Below are 21,242 nucleotides of genomic sequence, written 5' to 3'. Positions count from 1 at the left end.
GTATATATAAAGGAGAAACGGATTTTCTTTGATCACGACTATGCCGAAAACATACAAATGAAGAGAAAAGAGTATGGCCCGGTTAAAAAAGTACTTAAAGAAAACGCCATCCGGTTCCAGACCCTGCTTACTAAAATGCGGGTTCATTTTGACTCGGGAATGGTCTTATACAATAACGCGGAGGAAGCTGCGGCGGATCTAAGAAGACGCGGATACACGGTGGGACCGGTGGCCACAAGAAAGCCCAAAGGCATTACGGCGGAGATGATCAGCAGTATCCTACCGACGAGCGTGGGTGGGCCGCGACGCGCCGGGAATACAGCTGATCTACGCGGGAGCGCACGGGAAAAGCTGAAGGTTTTCCAGCCCACGGAGGACGTCGGTACGGAGGAGTAACACCTGCGCCCCACCCGCCCCGTTTCGCTGTTAAGATGAACATAAGACCAACGGAACAACAGGTGCGCTGGGCTGCTGATCAATACAGGGGGATATATGGTTGGATGGCCTCCTCCCCTGGCCGTGATGGAATATGGCACGTCGATACCCCTTTGAGCATAGAGTGGTGAGGGTCCGATGCAGGTGACTCACATGTTTTTTGTTTTTGTTTTTTAGTTTCCCTTTTTCTTTTAAAATAGGAAACGAGAGGGGCCCCACGCTGTGGCATTTCCCCCAGACTGAGAGGAGAGAAAAAAAACCTCTCTTATGGAAGACCTGGTTTATTTGGTTAAGACAAGTTCTGTCTTTGTTCATGTGTGTTTATTATGTGTTCTGAGGGCTGGGAGTATTGTTATGTTGGTGCAGGAAAATAAGTTGGAAATATATAGAACATATGCGGTATTATAAGGTATTGTCTTTGAATGTAAATGGTATAAAGAATCCCATTAAGAGGAGTAAGATAGTTTCAAAGCTAAAAAGGGAAAAAATTGATATTGCATTTCTACAAGAAACGCATCTCTCAAAGGAAGAACATGAGAAGTGGAAGAGAATGGGATTCAAAAATATCTATTATGCCTCACATAGATCTGGCAAAAAAAGAGGAGTGGCCATCCTGATACCGAACAAGGTTGGTTTTGAATTTACTGGAGAACATAAAGATAAAGAGGGAAGATTTGTGTTGGTGAAAGGGAAAATGGAACAGGAGGACGTCACGCTGTGTAATATATATGCACCCCCTGGTAGTAGTACAGGGTTCTATAAGGAGATATTCAGTCTTATTGCTGCAGAAAGTGTTGGTACATGTATATGTGCAGGAGATTTTAATTTACTTCTCCATCCAAAATGGGATACAACTAGCCGAGACCGGAGGGGAACTAAATTAGAGAAACAAGTAAAAACAATGTTGTCTGAGTTGGGGCTTATAGATATATGGAGATATTTACACAAACATGAACACAAATTTACATTTTATTCAGCGAGACATGATATGTACTCGAGGATTGATTATTTCTTTACTTTTAGTAAAGATCTCCACAGAGTGAAGGATTGTATAATAGGACAAAGAGATTTATCTGATCATTCGGGACTAACTATGAAGATTGGGTTTAAAGCTAGCCCCAAAAACACCTTATGGAGGCTTAACACAGGTCTGTTAAATAATGACTTGTTTAAAAGAGAAATGGGACAGGAGTTAAAAACATATTTAGAACTCAATGACAATGGAACAGTTAATCCTACGATTTTATGGGATGCGGCTAAGGCATACCTTAGGGGTAAAATTATTGCAAAATGTGCAGTCCTAAAGAAGGTCAGAGCAAAAAAGCTGTCAGATTTGCAGGAAAATTTGGGAAAATTGGAACAATTGCACACCGTTACAAGGTGCCCCCAGGTATTGGAGCAGATGAGGCCGGTTAAACAGGAGATCCACAAAATTTTAAGTGAGGAAATTGAAAAAAAATTAAAATATCATAGACAACGGTGGTATGAGGCAGGACCCAAAGCTGCTAGGCTATTATCATGGAGACTCAGGAGGCAACAACAGGAGAACACTATTCATAAAGTTCGAAATTTAAAAACAAATAAGATAACTAATAAACTTGAAGAAATTCAGAGAGCATTTGAAGAATATTACACTGAGCTATACACACAACCGGACAAAGCAGATGAGCATAAGATTCAGAATTTCTTATCCAGCCTAGATCTACCATTTATAGGTAAGCAGCAGAATGAAAAACTCATCAGAGAAATATCAGCAGAAGAGATTAACATTGGGATCTCAAAACTCCAGACTTTTAAAGCCCCAGGATATGATGGATTTCCACCAGAGTGGTATAGGCAGATGAGGGAACCCTTAATCCCGCTACTAAAGGCCTCTTTTAATTACTCTCTGAGTGGGGGGGCACTCCCACCATCGTGGCGGGAGGCGTATATCTCTGTCATACCAAAAGCAGGGAAGGATAAAACTGACCCCAGAGGTTATAGACCTATTAGCGTGTTAAATATAGACTATAAACTATTTGCCGCGATTTTGGCTAGGAGGTTGAGTACATTGATGCCCACGCTGATAGAGGAGGATCAAACAGGCTTCATTGGTAACAGACAAACACACGATAATATCAGAAGGGCCATTCATATTATTGACCGGATACTTAAAGGGAAAACTGGAACAGTTCTCATTGGGCTTGATGCGGAAAAGGCATACGATACAGTCGGGTGGGAATTTCTGTTTCATGTGTTGAAGAGATTTGGGCTATGTGACAGGTTTATTCAGTGTATAAGAATGATTTATATGTCTCCAACAGCGAGGATCAAAGTTAATGGAAGCCTCTCAAATCGGATAACGCTACAACGTGGCTGCAGGCAGGGCTGCCCGTTGAGCCCACGGCTCTTTAACCTTTTCATTGAGCCGTTGGCTCAATGTATCAGGGAAGATACTCGATTGGAGGGGGTTACAACGGGGAATGTGGAAAATAAAATTTGCTTGTATGCAGACGATGTGCTGGTAGCGCTAGGAAACCCGGAAGAGGGAATTCCTCTGCTTATGGAAATACTGGAAGAATATGGCAGACTGTCTGGTTATAGACTGAACATTCAAAAAACTCAAATCTTGACATTCTTCTTTAACCCCTCAAGACAATTGGTAGCAAGATATAGATTCGGATGGCATCAATCTCAAATGGAGTATTTTGGGATCCTGCTGACAAAAGACCCTGCATTGTTATATGAAGTTAATTATAATCGGGTGAACAAGAAGATATATGAAGATCTGGAGAGGTGGGGTCTGCTCCCCCTCGATCTGGGCAGCAGAGTTAGAGCGATAAAGATAAATATCCTCCCAAAGCTGCTATATTTGTTTGCAGCACTTCCAGTTGAGGTTCCAGCAAAACAATTTAGGGAGTGGGATATGCATTGCTCAAGATTCATATGGGGAAATAAAAGGCCGAGAGTGAAATATGCAACAATGCAGCTGCCTGGTGAGTGGGGGGGCATGGCTCTACCGTGCTTTGAGGCTTACTATCTGGCAGCCCAGATCAGACCTGTAGTGTGCTGGTGTAACTCTAAGTTTGAGGCAAAATGGAAGGACATTGAGCTTTCTTTGATGAATTTTCCAATGCAGTCTGTTCTGGGGTCTCTTGAGAGTTTGCCACAGGCATATCAGATGCAAAATTTATGTGTAAGTTTTTCCCTGAAAAAATGGGCAGATGTGATTAAAATTTTTGGTCTTAATAGGGAAATAGGGTTGCTGGGATGGCCAGCGTATCTCCCACGCTTCCTTCCAGCATTGTTAGACCATAAATTCAGGGAGTGGTCCAGGCATGGAATCACTGCGATCTGTAAGATAGTTAAGCATGGGGAGCTGATCAATTTTGAGGACGTGTCAGATTTACGAGATCGGCAGGGAAGATTTTTATCGTTACCTGCAGCTTCGGAGCTTCTTCCGGAAGGAAATTAGAATGCTTGACGCAGATGCTAGTGGGGTGATCCAAATATTTATGGATGCTTATGGTGAGAACATTATAAGAGGTACTATAGGCAAAATATACAGAAGTTTTACAGCCATGAAAAAGACCTCAACAAGATATGTCAGTCATCGATGGGAAAAAGAAGCAGGTATAACTATCTCAGAGGAAGATTGGTTGCGGATGTGGAAGAATGTGTTGTCTACCACAAATTCTTTAACATGGCGAGATTTTGGATGGAAGAATTTAATTAGATTCTTCATCACACCAAAGCAGAAATCCAAAATAAGTGGTTCAGGCGCTTCATGCTGGAGGGAGTGCGGGGAGGTCGCTGCAGGTTGCTTCCATGTCTTCTGGTCATGCCCTAAACTGAAGACCTTTTGGGAGGAGATTAAACAAATGGTGATGGATGTGCTGTAAGTAACACTGGACTTCTCCTTTAGTACCATGTACCTTGAGAATATCCCTGAGGATATAAATAACAGAGACTCATACTTGCTGAAAATAATTATGGTTGCATGCAAAAAGGCAATTACTAAGTGTTGGTTACAGACAAGCCCCCCCACACGGAAGCTGGTCATAGACATTATTAACACAATTCATCATATGGAACTGATTACCCTCTCACTGCGGCTACAGAAGGAGAAAGGAGAGAGACTTTGGGAATGATGGGATCGTTATATGTCAAGAGACTAGAAACTGATACCTCTGTGATGCAGAGGGACAGCTGCGAATTTGTTTGAATGGAACATGCACCTGTGTAATGTGTAATATGTGTAAGTAAAACAAGGCGTTGTGTATTTTGGAATATGCGAACATATGTGACTGTGTTGGTTTCCCTTGCCCTCTTTAGTTCTGTATGTAAAATAAGATGAAAATCAATAAAGAGAAAGTATTAAAAATAAAATTAAAAAATTAAAAAAAAAGAGCCGGCTCTAAGAGCCATTTCATTTGAGACCGACACATCGCTAGTGACGTGGGCCAAAAGTGGCCCCAGGGATGCGAGTCTGAGACCCGTTTTAGACAATAACTTGGGTGGTTGAGATAAAGGAATTGTACCACAGTTGGTGGTGTTTGTAACTTGATTAAGCCTAAATTTATTTTTTACTATAGATTTAATTTATTGCTATGCTAAGAATCTGTTCTTATTGATCCCATACTCTGTAACTAATCTGTCAAATGGAATATATGTTCCAAGTATTTAATTCCTTTACAACTCCAATCTGTGAAGCTAATCATGTTATTGTTCTGTAATATGTCAGGATTGCTCCACATAGGTGTATGTTTGCATGAGATCAATAAAGACTCGGTCATTTTTAGAAACTCTCACCATGCAGTCAAAGAAGAGCTGATGTTGATGCTTTTAAAGCATTCATGTGGTTTGATGTTTGAGCTGATAAATGGTAGGTCTGAAATCTCTAGATTATTGCATAGTGCCTGTTCTATATCTAGCCAAGGTTCATCTGAGAGGGTGTGTTTTAATCATCCTGAGATAAATTGAAGCCTGTTGGCTAAGAAGTAGTGTTGAAAGTTACGCAGATCTAGTCCTCCTTTATCCTTGGTAGAGTGTTTAACTTAATAAACAGGGTTTGTCTTTCCAAAGGGAAGATTTTAGGCACCTACTTAGTTTCTCTAACTAACATGCCCAAGGGTAAAGAATGCAGACGACAGACTGGATTGGCCAGGCAATAATCAGATGACCCCCTCTGCTCTGCTCTCTCTTTCTAGTTCCTGTCAGTATTCTTGCTGCAGTATTTTGGATCAACTGAAGGCTTTTCAAGAATTATTATGATATCCTGATAGCAACAAATGACAGTAGTCCAGCCTAGAAGTAATAAATGGTTTTAAGCATCACTCTGACACAGGAAGTACATATCGTGGTTAAAAACATCAGATCTATCAGATTTATTCTGATGTGAAAGAGAGTGTAAAAACAGATCATGTTGAAATGAATATTCATGTGTGACGGAGCAAATGTTAAATCTGAGAAAATAATAAAATCATGGTAAAATAGCATAAAACTGAAAGAAATATGAAGGAAACAATATGCATTTGGGTTTTAATAGTTGCAACAGAATTCATTATTAATTCATTAATAATTAATTGTGTTAATGTATAACATAGAAAAAGTGTTCTCTGCAAATGTTAGCCCATATGGAAAAAAATAGAAAAAACTTATAAAAGACTTGCATCAGATTTGGCTTGCTTCATATAGTAAATCATATAAGGCTTATATGATTTACTCATGAAAGTAGCCATGTTCTCATTACTTTCATATATTGTTTTAGGAAGTATCCAAAACATACAAGTTTTATTTATATAGTTTTTCAAGCGATCTTATATCTGTTTTCACTCTTGTATGCTTTTCATACAAGTTTCACACAAGACAGATACAAACTTTGTGGATTTATATATATCTTTTCTATATGGGAAAGTTTAGACTGTCGACTTTGATTTTATGTTTTGTGGCTTTTTTGTGTTCACTTTTGCTGTGTTAGATTGTAAATTCCACTATTTTCCTGTGGATTGAATTTCTAAGGGATGCTGCTTTTCTGTCTCTCTCCTCTCAAGATCAGAACAAAAATCAGCATTGGCTCAGAGTAGGTTAATTAGGTGATATGTTTTAGTATCCAAGTGATTTGTGTCTGTGAATATTAACATTATTTTATTTGGCTTTTGCTTTGCTTCTGTTAAATTCTTTTAGTAAAATGTCGCGTATTCAAAAAGTTGAAATTGTGGACACATGGGCGGTGTGTACAAAGGGCAGGGACTTAATCAACGCGAGCTTATGACCCGTGCTTACTGGGAATTCCTTGTTCATGGGAAATAATTGCAATCCCCAATCCCTTTTAAACCTTTTGTGAAACAGTAAAGCCTATGTAATACCTATGTATTACAATAGCAACACTCATAAGCCCTTTTGTGGATTATTCTAGCCTTAAAAATGAAGGGATCCTTGGAACTTAGTTTTCCAGGCCACTAAATTAAACCCAGTTAGTTACCAAGTGCATGGCTTTAGAATAGACCTGCTGATAATGGGTGTTGCTGAAGAGGGAGAGGACTTGGCCAGAGGGCCACCCTGGTCAAGAGTGCCTTCAGAGGACATTGCATCGACATCTGGAGGGCTGAGTAGCAGTTAGAGCTTTGCAAGTCTCGTCCCTGACTCCATCTAAGCTGTGTTTGCCTACTGGATAATACTTGCAGGATCAGATATAGGACTTTTTTAACAGAGAGGCAGTTCCAGCCTTCCTGTATTGGAGGTACCTGTTTGAACATCAATAACTATTCAGTTTAGTTTGACTTTCCAAAGCTGTATTGAGTTTGTGCTTGCTTTTCCTGGGGGAAGGCTAAAGTAATCCCTCTAAAATGACTTATTGTATTGTGCTTTACAGACAATGTCATCATTTGTTTTAATAGAGAGCAACTCCTATTAACATGCCTCTGTGAAAAGGTCTATATTGCCTCTCTGGTGTGGGCTATATGAGCAAGAGCCCAGGAGGGCTTTGGAGAAATGAAAAGGGAGAGAGGGAGAGAGTCTGCCTATTAGCATTCATGAATAATTGAATTCTGCGTATCTGGCTGAAGTCCAAGTGCATAATTCACTAATTGCAATCAGAGAGGGAAAGCCAGGGAAGCAGAGAGCTCTGTGGTATTGTGTATATGAGTGTATATGTGTGTGTGGCTTGGAGATATGAAGGTAAGGGAATTGGCTTTCTGGATTTAAAAAGGAGAACTGAACCTTCCATGCATGGTAAAACCTCTTCTCACCGGACCTGCTTTGCTATTATACAAGCAAGCAAGGGGCCTGTGTGTGTGTGTGTGTGTGTGTGTGTGTGTGTGTGTGTGTGTGTGTGTGTGTGTGTGTGTGTGTGTGTGTGTCACTGATCCAGTGTTTATTGTAATATTAAGTAAAATACTATCAGAAGCATCATAAATCATTTTAATCGTTTTTGCAGTTTTTAGGGAATATATGGATAAGAATCATGAGCTAACTGAATAGTTTGGTTATCTTTCCATTCAGACAGTGGTGAGGTATGGTTGGAGTGATGGGTTCAATGGGGTGGAATTGCATCAGGGTTAGCAGTCTGAGAGCAAAGTGCTTTAAGATAAGATGGGGCATAGCTGTACAAGACATTGTATGTGAGTAAAAAGACTTTACATTTTATTCTGGATTTAACAGGGAGCCAATGAAGGGAAGCCAATATACTGTAGGAGTCAATACCCTTGATGCAGCATTTTGGATTTTTCAGGGAGTAGTCCAGCCTACAAGCAATAAATTCATGAACTAGTTTTCATAAGACCCTTATGAAAAAGACACCGAGGGAACAGTTTACCCTGCCCGGGATAGGGTTACCGGGGCCCCGCCCTGGAGCCAGGCCGGGGGAGGGTGCCCGAGGGCGAGCGTCTGGTGGCCGGGCCTTAGTCCATGGGGCCCGGCCGGGAACAGCCCGAAGAGGAGACATGGGCCCATCCTCCCGCAGGCCCACCACCCGCAGGAGGCGCCATAGGGGTCGGGTGCATTGTGTGCCGGGTGGCGGCCAGGAGCGGAGGCCCTGGCGGACTGACCCCTGGCTGCCAAGACTGGCAATAGGGACATGGAATGTCACCTCTCTGGTGGGGAAGGAGCCTGAGTTAGTGCGTGAGGTTGAGAGGTACCGGCTAGATATAGTCGGGCTCACCTCTACACATGGCTCGGGCTCTGGAACCAGTCTCCTGGAGAGGGGCTGGACTCTGTCTCAGTCTGGAGTTGCCCCTGGTGAGAGGCGGCGGGCTGGGGTGGGTATCCTAGTATCCCCTCGGCTTGCTGCCGGTACGTTGGGGTTTTTCCCGGTGGACGAGAGGGTTTGTTCCCTGCGCCTTAGGGTCGGGGAACGGGTCCTGACTGTCATCTGCGCGTATGCGCCGAGTGGCAGTTCAGAGTACCCAGCCTTCTTAGAGTCCCTGGGCGGGGTGCTGGAGGGTGCTCCACCTGGAGACTCTGTTGTCCTGCTGGGAGACTTCAATGCTCACGTGGGTAACGACAGCGAGACCTGGAGGGGCGTGATTGGGAGGAACGGCCTCCCTGATCTGAACCCGAGCGGTGCTCTGTTATTGGACTTCTGTGCTAATCACAGTTTGGCCATAACGAACACCCTGTTCGAACATAAGAGTGTCCATAAGTGCATGTGGCACCAGGACGCTCTAGGCCGTAGGTCGATGATCGATTTTGTAATCGTATCAGCAGACCTGCGACCATATGTTCTGGACACTCGGGTAAAGAGAGGGGCTGAGCTGTCAACTGATCACCACCTGGTGGTGAGTTGGATCAGGTGGCGGGGGAAGACGCTGGACAGACCTGGTGCACCTAAACGCGTAGTGAGGGTGTGCTGGGAACGTCTAGCAGAGGCCCCAGTCCGCGAGATCTTCAACGCACACTTCCGGCAGAGCTTCAACAGCATTCTGAGGGAGACTGGGGACATTGAGTCCGAATGGACCATGTTCAGCGTCTCCATTGCCGAAGCTGCTGCATTGAGCTGCGGCCGCAAGGTGGTTGGTGCCTGCCGTGGTGGTAATCCCCGAACCAAATGGTGGACACCAGAGGTGAAGGGAGCCACCAGGCTGAAGAAGGAGTCCTATCGGGCTTGGTTAGCCTGTGGGACTCCGGAGGCAGCCGACAGGTATCGACATGCCAAGCGGAATGCGGCTCGGGCAGTGGCTGAAGCAAAAACTCGGGTGTGGGAGGAGTTCGGAGAGGCCATGGAAAAAGACTTTCGGACTGCCTCTAAGAGATTCTGGCAAACCGTCAGACGTCTCAGGAGGGGAAAGCGGTGCTCTACCTGCACTGTGTATAGTGCTGGCGGAGCGCTGCTGACGTCGACTGAGAAAATTGTCAGGCGGTGGAAGGAATACTTCGAGGACCTCCTTAATCCCACTGACACGTCTTCCGAGGAGGAAGCAGAGTCTGGGAATGAGGGGAATGACCCGCCAATTTCCGGGGGCGAGGTCACTGAGGCAGTTAAACAACTCCTTGGTGGCAGAGCCCCTGGTGTTGATGAGGTCCGCCCCGAGTTCCTGAAGGCTCTGGACGTTGTAGGGCTGTCCTGGTTGACACGCCTCTGCAATGTTGCGTGGAGATCAGGGGCAGTACCTGTGGACTGGCAGACTGGGGTGGTGGTCCCCATCTTTAAGAAAGGGGACCGGAGGGTGTGTTCCAACTACAGGGGGATCACACTCCTCAGCCTCCCTGGGAAAGTCTATGCCAGGGTGCTGGAAAGGAGAGTTCGTCCGTTAGTCGAACCTCGGATACAGGAGGAACAATGCGGTTTTCGTCCTGGTCGCGGAACACTGGACCAGCTCTTTATCCTCTCCAGGATACTTGAGGATGCATGGGAGTTTGCCCAACCAGTCTACATGTGTTTTGTAAATGGCCTGCATTTGTATAGCGCTTTTCTAGTCCATAGGACCCCAAAGCGCTTTACACTACATTCAGTCATTCACCCATTCACACACACATTCACACACTGGCGATAGCAAGCTACATTGTAGCCACGGCTGCCCTGGGGCACACTGACAGAGGCGAGGCTGCCGGACACAGGCGCCACCGGGCCCTCTGACCACCACCAGTAGGCAAACACGGGGTTAGTATCTTGCCCAAGGATATTTGGCATGCAGCCAGGAGGCAGCCTGGGATCGAACCACCGACCTTCTGATTAGTGGCTGACCTGCTCTGCCACCTGAGCTACAGTGGACTTGGAGAAGGCATTCGACCGTGTCCCTCGGGGTGTCCTGTGGGAGGTGTTGCGGGAATATGGGGTGTCTGGCCCATTGCTATGGGCCATTCGATCCCTATACAACCGTTGCAAGAGCTTGGTTCGCATTGCCGGCAATAAGTCGGACTCGTTCCCGGTGGGTGATGGGCTCCGCCAGGGCTGCCCTTTGTCTCCGGTTCTGTTCATAATTTTTATGGACAGGATTTCTAGGCGCAGCCAAGTGGCGGAGGGCTTTCGCTTTGGTGGCCTCAGAATCTCATCTCTGATTTTTGCAGATGATGTGGTTCTGTTGACTTCATCGGGTGAGGGCCTCCAGCTCGCACTGGAACGGTTCGCAGCCGAGTGTGAAGCAGCGGGAATGAGGATCAGCACCTCCAAATCTGAGGCCATGGTTCTCAGCCGGAAAAGGGTGGAGTGCCCACTCCGGGTCAGGGATGAGTTCCTGCCCCAAGTGGAGGAGTTCAAGTATCTCGGGGTCTTGTTCGCGAGTGATGGGAGAAGGGAGCCGGAGATCGACAGACGGATTGGGGCTGCAGCTGCAGTAATGCGGACGCTGCACCGGTCCGTCGTGGTGAAGAGGGAGCTGAGTGTAAAAGCGAAGCTCTCAATTTACCGGTCGATCTACGTCCCTACCCTCACCTATGGCCACGAGCTGTGGGTAGTGACCAAAAGAACGAGATCGCGGATACAAGCGGCAGAAATGATCTTCCTCCGAAGGGTGGCTGGCCTCTCCCTTAGAGATAGGGTGAGAAGTTCGGCCATCCGGGAGGGGCTCAGAGTAGAGCAGCTGCTGCTCCACATCGAAAGGAGCCAGCTGAGGTGGTTCGTAAATCAGGGTGGAAAATAAGTATTTGGTCAATAACAAAAATACAACTCAATACTTTGTAACATAACCTTTGTTGGCAATAACAGAGGTCAAACGTTTACTATAGGTCTTTACCAGGTTTGCACACACAGTAGCTGGTATTTTGTCCCATTCCTCCATGCAGATCTTCTCGAGAGCAGTGATGTTTTGGGGCTGTCGCCGAGCAACACGGACTTTCAACTCCCGCCACAGATTTCCTATGGGGTTGAGGTCTGGAGACTGGCTAGGCCACTCCAGGACTTTCAAATGCTTCTTACGGAGCCACTCCTTTGTTGCCCGGGCGGTGTGTTTTGGATCATTGTCATGTTGGAAGACCCAGCCTCGTTTCATCTTCAAAGTTCTCACTGATGGAAGGAGGTTTTGGCTCAAAATCTCACGATACATGGCCCCATTCATTCTGTCCTTAACACGGATCAGTCGTCCTGTCCCCTTGGCAGAAAAACAGCCCCATAGCATGATGTTTCCACCCCCATGCTTCACAGTAGGTATGGTGTTCTTGGGATGCAACTCAGTATTCTTCTTCCTCCAAACACGACGAGTTGAGTTTATACCAAAAAGTTCTACTTTGGTTTCATCTGACCACATGACATTCTCCCAATCCTCTGCTGTATCATCCATGTGCTCTCTGGCAAACTTCAGACGGGCCTGGACATGCACTGGCTTCAGCAGCGGAACACGTCTGGCACTGCGGGATTTGATTCCCTGCCGTTGTAGTGTGTTACTGATGGTGACCTTTGTTACTTTGGTCCCAGCTCTCTGCAGGTCATTCACCAGGTCCCCCCGTGTGGTTCTGGGATCTTTGCTCACCGTTCTCATGATCATTTTGACCCCACGGGATGAGATCTTGCGTGGAGCCCCAGATCGAGGGAGATTATCAGTGGTCTTGTATGTCTTCCATTTTCTGATGATTGCTCCCACAGTTGATTTTTTCACACCAAGCTGCTTGCCTATTGTAGATTCACTCTTCCCAGTCTGGTGCAGGTCTACAATACTTTTCCTGGTGTCCTTCGAAAGCTCTTTGGTCTTGGCCATGGCGGAGTTTGGAGTCTGACTGTTTGAGGCTGTGGACAGGTGTCTTTTATACAGATGATGAGTTCAAACAGGTGCCATTCATACAGGTAACGAGTGGGGGACAGAAAAGCTTCTTACAGAAGACGTTACAGGTCTGTGAGAGCCAGAGATTTTCCTTGTTTGAGGTGACCAAATACTTATTTTCCACCCTAATTTACGTATAAATTCTTTACAAATCCTACCATGTGAATTCATGGATTTTTTTTTCACATTCTGTCTCTCACAGTTGAAGTGTACCTCTGGTGCAAATTACTGACCTCTGTCATCATTTTAGGTGAGGAAACTTGCACAATCGGTGGCTGACTAAATACTTTTTTGCCCCACTGTATGCAGAAAATGGGAAACAGCAGAAACTCTTGAAATCTACTACATACTAACTATTACCCCTGATAGTACCCCCTAAACCTGAAGATGGTGCTATATGTGTGAAAACTGAAAAGACAAGATATAGGAGTGACAATTGTTCAAATTACTAAGCAAATATGACAATTAATTTCTGAAGACCACCTTAACTAATGTGACCAAATAGAAAAAGTGGCACTTGAAGAAGTGGCATTAGATTCAAGAGAAACTGCATGTTTTGTGTATGAGATTCAGGAGAGGGGAGGATGCAGTTGTTTAAAAGACAACGTGCAAAGAAATAAAGTGTTTTTTTGGCTTCTGAGTTTTACAGCTGGAGTGGACGAGGCTAAGCATCAGGCTTTCAAATGAATTAAAAGTCTGTCTGGGTCTTTGGTTGATTAATAGGCTGGTGTGAAAGATTGCTGCCACACCGCCCCCTCGGCCTGTGCTTCGAGATTTCTGGTAGTTAGAATGACTCGGGGGTGTTGATTCATTTAAACTAACATAATCATCCTGCTGCAACCAGGTTTCTGTAAGGCAGAGTAAATCGATTTGTTGATCAATTATTAAGTCATGTACTAACAGAGACTTGGAGGAGAGAGACCTAATATTTAATAATCCACATTTCATTGTTTTACTCTTTGGTTCAGATGTGGATACTGTATTGTTCTTTCTTTGTGATTTTTTATGTTTAAGTCGATTGTTGCTGGTTTTTAGTTTGTTTGTTGTCTTTTTGGGAGCTCACACAATTACACACCGATTAAATACTGATTTTAGTGACCTCCGAATGGCGTAACTGGGTGTCATTACTGCCGACTTGAATTATGATTTTACTGAATTTACGTTTACCCTTAGCCAGCAGTTTTAAATTTCCCTCAATGTTGCCTGCTCTGGCCCCTGGAAGACAATTGACTATGGTTGCTGGTGTCTCTAGCTTCACATGTCTGAGAACAGAATTACATAGTTATGCTGTGTATTGCTTTGTATAGTTAATATATGTTTTATGAATTAACTATTTCCAGTGGCATAACCCTTTAGACATAGTAGCTATGTCATTTGTATTTCAGTTTTACTCCATGAGAAAAAACATGTACTAATTAAAAGGAGTTGGATGCTACATCCTGACTTTGCGCGGTATTTCAAGAGGAGTTTGGCTACTGCTGAATTGTGTAGCATACACACACACAAGGAGAGCAGGATAGTCTATCTAAATAAAAAAACGTTTCTGGGGGAAAGCTAGAATGACTAGGGATCCAAGAGAAGGGGAAGCAGCTAAAGGCATCTGCATTTGCATTTTCATCCAGTATGCCTCCAAAATCACAGTGTTCCAATAACTGTCTCAGCTCTGCCATGAAAGCAGCCACTGAAATGGGTGTGGAATTTGAAACTGAACAGTCATGGATGGTTTCAGGCAGTGATGATTTTGCACCAACATTACCAGTTCTTTGAAGCTGAAGTCTCTGGGTTTCCAAGACATTGTTATGTTTCAACTTGGACACTCTCGCCCCGCACGCGTTGAGAGGAACTATCCTTTTCTTGCCTTCATTATCAGTGTGGTTTGCCAAAAAAAGTGTTCCAGCCTGGAGCTAGCTGAATACAAAGTGCACCCCGACTGGAAACTCCCTAGAAAACACTCACAACTGTCTTGGTTTGGCTTTTATCATCATTGTCAAAAGGTGTTAACCTCAGGATAAAGATAGTCAACAATTAGAGCCCTTATTAGGACTTTTAATGGTCTTTTTTTAGACAGTTAAGTTGGGTTAAGATAGTTTCAGTAAATAATTCTCAGTCCCTTCTGCTGCATCATTTTACACACCTCCTGCTGTTCTTGTTTTTTCTCTCGCTCTCAGTAAAAGATTTTAAGGCAAAGTTTCTCTATGACATGTATGGAAGCCCGTTTCCGCCACTGAAAAAAAAAAAGGATACTTAACTCGAAATTTCGACTTATTTTCTCAAAATTTCGACTTATTTTCTCGAAATTTCGACTTAGCAACTCGAAATTTTGACTTAATAACTCGAAATTATGAGAAAAATAACTCAAAATTTTGAGTTATTTTCTCAAAATTTCGAGTTAGCTCTGCCAATCAGTAATCTATGTGAATGACGTCATTTCCTTGTTACCCGGAAGCTGAAGCCCTCAGCTACAAATGCTACAGAAATGCTAACAGTATTACAGATACGGATCATGAATTCACAAATTGCTGAGTATTTTAAGCGTGGCTTCACAAATGAGGAGATTCTTGCATTATTAGCTGAATCACATGGCATTACTATCAGCCTCCGTACACTTGAAAGGATTTTACACAACAACCGACTTTGGCGCAGAAAGAACAAAACAGAGGTGGGAGAGGTGGCAGCTTTTATACAAGCACAATTGGCAACCTCAGGACAGTGTCATGGGTATCGTTGGATGCACCAGAAGTGTTGGATGAATGGCATTGTTACTGACAGAGAAACCGTTCGTCTTCTGCTCCGTTTATTCGATGGAGAAGGTGTGGATTTGAGGTCACGTAGACGACTGTGGAGGCGAGTGTATCATAGCAGAGGCCCCAACTATGTGTGGCATATCGACGGCTACGATAAACTGAAGCCATTTGGGATTGCAATCAGTGGATGCATTGACAGATTTTCAAGGAGTGTAATATGGCTAGACGCTTACAAGACAAATAATGACCCGAGAGTAATTGCTGGCTACTTCATGGATGCCGTGATTCAACAAGGTGGTTGCCCTGATCAAGTGAGATTAGATCTAGGAACAGAAAACGTCCATGTTGCTCACATGCAATGATTTTTGCACTTTACAGACAATGAACCAGAAAGAGAGCACGTCATATTTGGAGCAAGTACAGGAAATCAACGCATTGAAAGATGGTGGCTAATCTTACGAAGCCAGTGTATCCAGTACTGGATTGAACTATTTGACAAACTAAGAGAGGATGGCCACTTCTCAGACTCTTTCTTGGACAAATCATTGGTCCAGTTCTGTTTTCTTCACATTATACAGGTGAGTTTACATAGGTGATTGTGTAAACGACATGTATTGTAACTGTTTAATTTGTAACAACTCACACGGCCTTTGTATATTATAGAAACATCAGATATATTAAAGTACACGTGAAAAGTAGTGCTTTTTTTAAAAAAAACTGTTTTGTTAAAAAAAAAATTCCACATATATATCAAGGAACACAATTATACATTATAACACATTGATTATTTATGTGTTTAGGCCTCTCTCTGTACTCGGTTAGCATTTTTGGTGGGGCAAAACTAAGTAAATAAGTATCTGTCTGTTCATGATATATATATGTGTGTGTGTGTGTGTGTGTGTGTAGTGTGTGTGTGTGTATATAGGTATGTGTGTATATATATATATATACAGATAGATATCATTAATGTAGCTCAAAGCTACATTAATGGTGTGTAAGCTAAGAAAATCAATGTTGTGCTTTTGTACATTAACATTTTCATACTGTATGCCTGAAAATGTTTCTTTTGTTCATTTTGTTTTCATCTAGGAAGAATTAAATGAAGTTGCTTTGGCCTGGAATGACCACAGAATGCGCCCAGTCCACAACTCCTGAAGTCCTCATGGCCGACCATCTTTTATGTATGCCCTCCCAGACATTTATGGCGCGAGGGACTGTCTCAAACATCTCAATATGGACAAAGTTGAAGCCTGCCTTGAAGAATGCGTGTTCAAAGACTTTCCATGTGAAGAGGATGTCTTTCATCTCTGTGTAGAACTCATGTCAGAACATAACCTGGACTTCTCAGATGATGTGTTTCATACAGTGGATCTGTATGTAAAGCTAAGGCAGTTGATGCTTACTGAGTTGGAGCTTTTGCCTTAAAGGTTAGACATCGTTATGCATTTTTAATGCTGTATTTTCATATTTAAACTGTAAACTTTTATGAGTTATTAATTTTTGGATGGTTGTCGTTTTTGGGGCACACATACATGGGTTTTGAGGGCCTGAAAATGTATTTCACAAACAGGGCCAATTGAAAAAGGCTATAAAAATTGTATTTAATTTTTGGAGGGTTTTTTTTTTTTTTTTTTTTTTTTGGATGGTTTATTTCAATTAACAAACCAACTTTTTGTTTTAAAAGCCTTATTATTAAAACATATGTAAACATAATGTCTGTTAGACCTGCTATTTGGAGGATATGCAGCGCATGTCACCTTGGAATTATGATTTCAACTTTTTGTAAATATGCTTTTTCATCTTTCTTTTTATTTGAGTAATTATTGATGTTTTGAAATATCTGGTTATGTAGCAGTAAAAAAAATTTTTTTCACTGTCATTTTTTTTCACTGCTGAGACTTTTTATATATACTGACTGTTTTCCTGATTATGGGCAGTATAATTATATATTTTTTAGCATATGGATAACCTAACTAAGTGAGATTTATGGGCCTATGGTTTTTTTTTTTTTGGATTGCGCCTCAGAATAATAAAAACCCAGAAATTACCAAAATGAAAGATGTAACTTGTCTCATTGAACACTTTATTATAAAACACAGATCTTTTGCCATCATCTTATCTTAAAACAAAATAACTGTACTGTATTTACAGTAACATAAAAAACCTTAAAGTATTCTTATAAAAAGCTAATTGCCAGCACAAGACTTGGAAAAAGTACGACAATACACTCAACAAAAATATGCAATATGTTTTGCAAAAATTCAATAATTATTAAAAATACAAAAAGAATGGGACAATAAAAAGAGATTGAGGATAATATGGCAAGATCTGATAACAATATCCTACAATTAAAGAATAAGAACGTGTGGTCTAAAACCACTATGAAGCAAATACATTAGGCTCAAACATGAAAACCAAAATATAGGAAAATATCTTTTAAATAACTACCCCATTGGCTATGCAGTTTTGAAAAAGGGGGCTATGATACACAAGGGTTTTTTTCCATTACAAAAATCAGGAAAAGCCAACCAAAAATCAACCTTCAGCTAAGCAATTGCTGATTTCACAGAAATCCAAAATAAAAGCATATAGGTGTGCCTTATGGCCATTCAATTTAGCAAAAGTCACCATAACCCAGATGGCTAAACAGAACTGTACAAACATAACTGTAATAAAATACAATGATATAGTAAAACCTGACTTGTAAACTGTAAAATGTGTGCACGATGATAAAACATGTAGGAGATATTGCATATATCTCCTACATGTACTATATACTACATATTGCAGGGGTCTCAATCTCTAATTTTCTGGTGAACCACTACAATACATGTCATCTTGTGACATTACATTAATAAAATTTGACAAATTAAAATTAACCTAATGCATTTTTTAAAGTTGATTTTGGATTCAAATAATAGAAAAAATGAATAAAAGGTGGAAAAACTGCTTTCATTGTTCACATGCACACATGCTGACTGAGGAAATGGGAATGCTTATAAATGGTCTCCAGACTCTGAGACCTCTGCAGAAATGCATTTCACAAGTGTTTAGAAAAATATTGCCTCAGTTGTAATAGGAAAACACAGAAACACAAAGAAGTACCTCAAATTGCATTACAGTGGTATTTCACCAAATACTTTTTCTTGGAACTCAGTTTTTAAACACCTGAAACCTTTGCTGTGACATTCACATGGGAACACTTTAGTCTTAGTTCACAACTCAAATATAATCTGTTGTAAAACAACAATGGCTTTTAAGCCATTGTCCGTGAATCAAACCTTTATATAATGTCCATAACCCACACATTTGATTCCAACACACTGTTCATCTCCGATCTGAAGTCAGGATAGCTGTCATAATTTATCGACAGCTCCAGTACACACCCACATGTGTGTGCCACAGGTCGTCTCTGGAAACCTTTCAGTTCGTTAAACCCAATGATGATGTTCTTTCCCAGATGTAAATCTGAACCTGTGCAAAACCTGAGGAACAAACACAAATGTTCCTTCTCAGCATTCTTCACATATGTAGTTAGATATTTCTGAATCAGCTTCTGGTGAGCCGTCATTGTTTCAGGGAAAGTGAGACACTTGAGAACTTTTCTCAGAGTTGGTTGGAGGGTTTCATAAACTGAAGATAGATCACAAAGGCTTTCCCATGCAGTGCTGAGTGTTCTTGCCCACTGTTCAATAACATAGGCAGGCTCTTGGACAAGTGTTTTGTGTGCAAGCTCCAATAGGACTTCAGTGGCATTGCAGGCTGTTGGTATCTTTCTGCAGCTGTGGTTATCAAGTATGTCTATAAGTTCTTCTTGGTCCACGGTGCTAAAGTCTGATCGCCACGCCTCTAACACTGTACGTCAGAGTCAGGCATGAACTTAAGGAAATTCTCCACAATATCACTCTTTACATATCCAAAGGCAGCTTGTTCCAGAATGGCAGGTGCAATTTTCACAGGCAGATATTTCTCTCTAACCCATCCAAATGCAATGATTCTGCCCACACTCTCCCACTCCGGTTGCCCAAGATCATGCCTTAAGAAGGGCACTTTTTAAACGTTTCCAGTGGTGCACTGGCCATAGAATTCTTTCCAGAATTCTGAAAGACAGTCTCTCACAACTCCCCCATCGTCATGGGCCATTTCAGGTGTTCCATCAGGCAGTAAGACCTGGATTTTGATGTCGACATCTTCAAGGTCCTTATCACTAAAATGTGAAATGAGCTCTGACATTACCTGCCCTCTGTGGACCACCACTACTCTCCTCACTCTCTCACTGGATGGACCAGGTTGTGGAGAAAAAATCTGGGTGTCATCCAAATTTATTGGCTCACTGTCAGAAAAGGGGCCAACAAAAATAATGTCACTGCTGTGAGAAGTGTTAGCGCTTAGAGACTGCGTGGAAGATTGTGGAAGGTTATCGTTTGGAGTGTCTTCAATGTATGTCACATCATGGCTGATTGTTTCAAATGGAGCAGATGTTTGGACTGTAGTGACAGTAAAAGAAGAGGTTTGGTTTTGAGGACTCGCTTCAATTTCTAAAGATGGATGCAAACCTGGGTTGGAGCTCTGAAGGCTGTCATTTTGTTTTTTCTTTGTGGTGAGGTAGAACCTGAGGATATTAAGTTTTGTGACATGATAAAGTTCTCCTACTGTCAATGCATCATCGACTATCATCTCTTGATAATCCTTCAGATCACAGTCAAAATCTGTTAAGGGCCCCTGAATGTTTCCTCCATCTGGAAAGAACAGGCCTGTTGCAACCTGTAATATGTCCCTTTTCTTGGCATCCTTGCAAATGTCTATTTTTCTTGTTCCTCCTCCTCGTCTAGCTCTAACCTGCTTGAAAACCTCAGTGTCTTCATCATAATGCATCCATCCTATTTCTATTTTTCTATTTCTCTTCAGAGCATTTCTTTTATGGGTTGTTTGGGAATGTTCTTCTTGCCGTGTGCTACTGCCATCCTCTTCAGATAATTTTCTTTTGGACAGTTTGGATTTCAGCCGTTCAAAAAGCGCTGACTTGCGGCTGCTGCCCCTCCGTCTGCAAAATCCAAATACTGCTAGACGATCACCGTATGATGGCAAATAAGTCTTCAGCTCCTCATCTGTCATTAGACTTATGACACTGGCATCAATCTAAAGATGGAAAAATAATTTAATTTATTGAAACAACCAGCCTTGAAAATACAATCCTATTTTTAACTTAAGAACAATGAGGAAAAGTTGCATTTCAACCAGTATCTTGTTGGAATTAAGTACCTTCTCATTCTCCAAGGTCTGTATAAAGTCTCCCATGCTGTAAGGAAGGATGTAAATTAAAATTACAAAATTAAAATAAAGCCACCATATTATCATCAAAGTATCTGTGCCTACCTACATTATGAGCTCTGACTATGGTGGAGAAGTGGGAACTGCATTTTTAAGTGTCCATTTGCATTGTAACTACAATCAGCATCACAATACAGTCAATCCCACATTTTCTCAGTTGTCTGGTTACAGTTTCATTGGTTTTGTTCCTTTTTTATATAGTTGTCAGTCATATTCCCTGTTTTGGGTGATTTGTGATTTTGTTTTATACAGTGCTGTACACTTATTACGCATGTTTTCAGCAAAACGTCTGTTTCATCAGACATAACAGGTGTCATTAGCGTGTAACAGAAACCTTATAGGTACCTTTGGTTAACCCTGACGTTGCATGCTATTCAACTTTGTACGTAACAATCGCGGTCACACTGTTTTTATATACCTTTTATCCAGTTATCATTTGTAGGAAGGCATTCAAAACTGAAGAACCTGGCGCCATTTGTTGTTAATACAGTAGCTCATGACACGATCCAGTTTTGAGTGCGCACCCCTTTGCGCCATATCCTTCCGGGTAACAAGGAAATGA

The 21,242-nt window shown here is 42.3% G+C and overlaps 1 protein-coding gene and 1 long non-coding RNA gene across 2 annotated transcripts; one reads left to right on the top strand and one right to left on the bottom strand.

The window, feature by feature from the left end:
• Positions 1–15,572: 15,572 nt before the first annotated feature.
• On the top strand, positions 15,573–16,544 carry LOC308385874. Its single transcript, XR_013969664.1, has 3 exons — positions 15,573–15,643; positions 15,728–15,927; positions 16,439–16,544. It is a non-coding gene; the product is annotated as an uncharacterized lncRNA (long non-coding RNA).
• A 1,838-nt stretch (positions 16,545–18,382) lies between these two features.
• On the bottom strand, positions 18,383–20,631 carry LOC308386413 (uncharacterized protein). The gene is made up of 2 exons (XM_080865918.1): positions 20,612–20,631; positions 18,383–20,488 (listed from the first exon to the last, which is right to left on the bottom strand). Exon 2 carries the CDS (start codon positions 20,462–20,464, stop codon positions 19,403–19,405), a length of 1,062 nt encoding a protein of 353 aa, XP_080722044.1. The 5' UTR covers positions 20,465–20,488; positions 20,612–20,631; the 3' UTR covers positions 18,383–19,402.
• Positions 20,632–21,242: the final 611 nt, after the last annotated feature.

Source organism: Rhamphochromis sp. 'chilingali' (assembly GCF_963969265.1).
Source record: "Rhamphochromis sp. 'chilingali' genome assembly, chromosome: 18".
NCBI classification, from domain to species: domain Eukaryota; kingdom Metazoa; phylum Chordata; class Actinopteri; order Cichliformes; family Cichlidae; genus Rhamphochromis; species Rhamphochromis sp. 'chilingali'.
Note: the sequence above shows the minus strand (reverse complement) of the source record. Positions and strands in the feature narration are given on the sequence as shown.

Bases quoted from the DNA above. Each gene is read 5' to 3' on its own strand.
- LOC308386413 (XM_080865918.1), bottom strand. From the start codon at position 20,464: ATGACAGATGAGGAGCTGAAGACTTATTTGCCATCATACGGTGATCGT.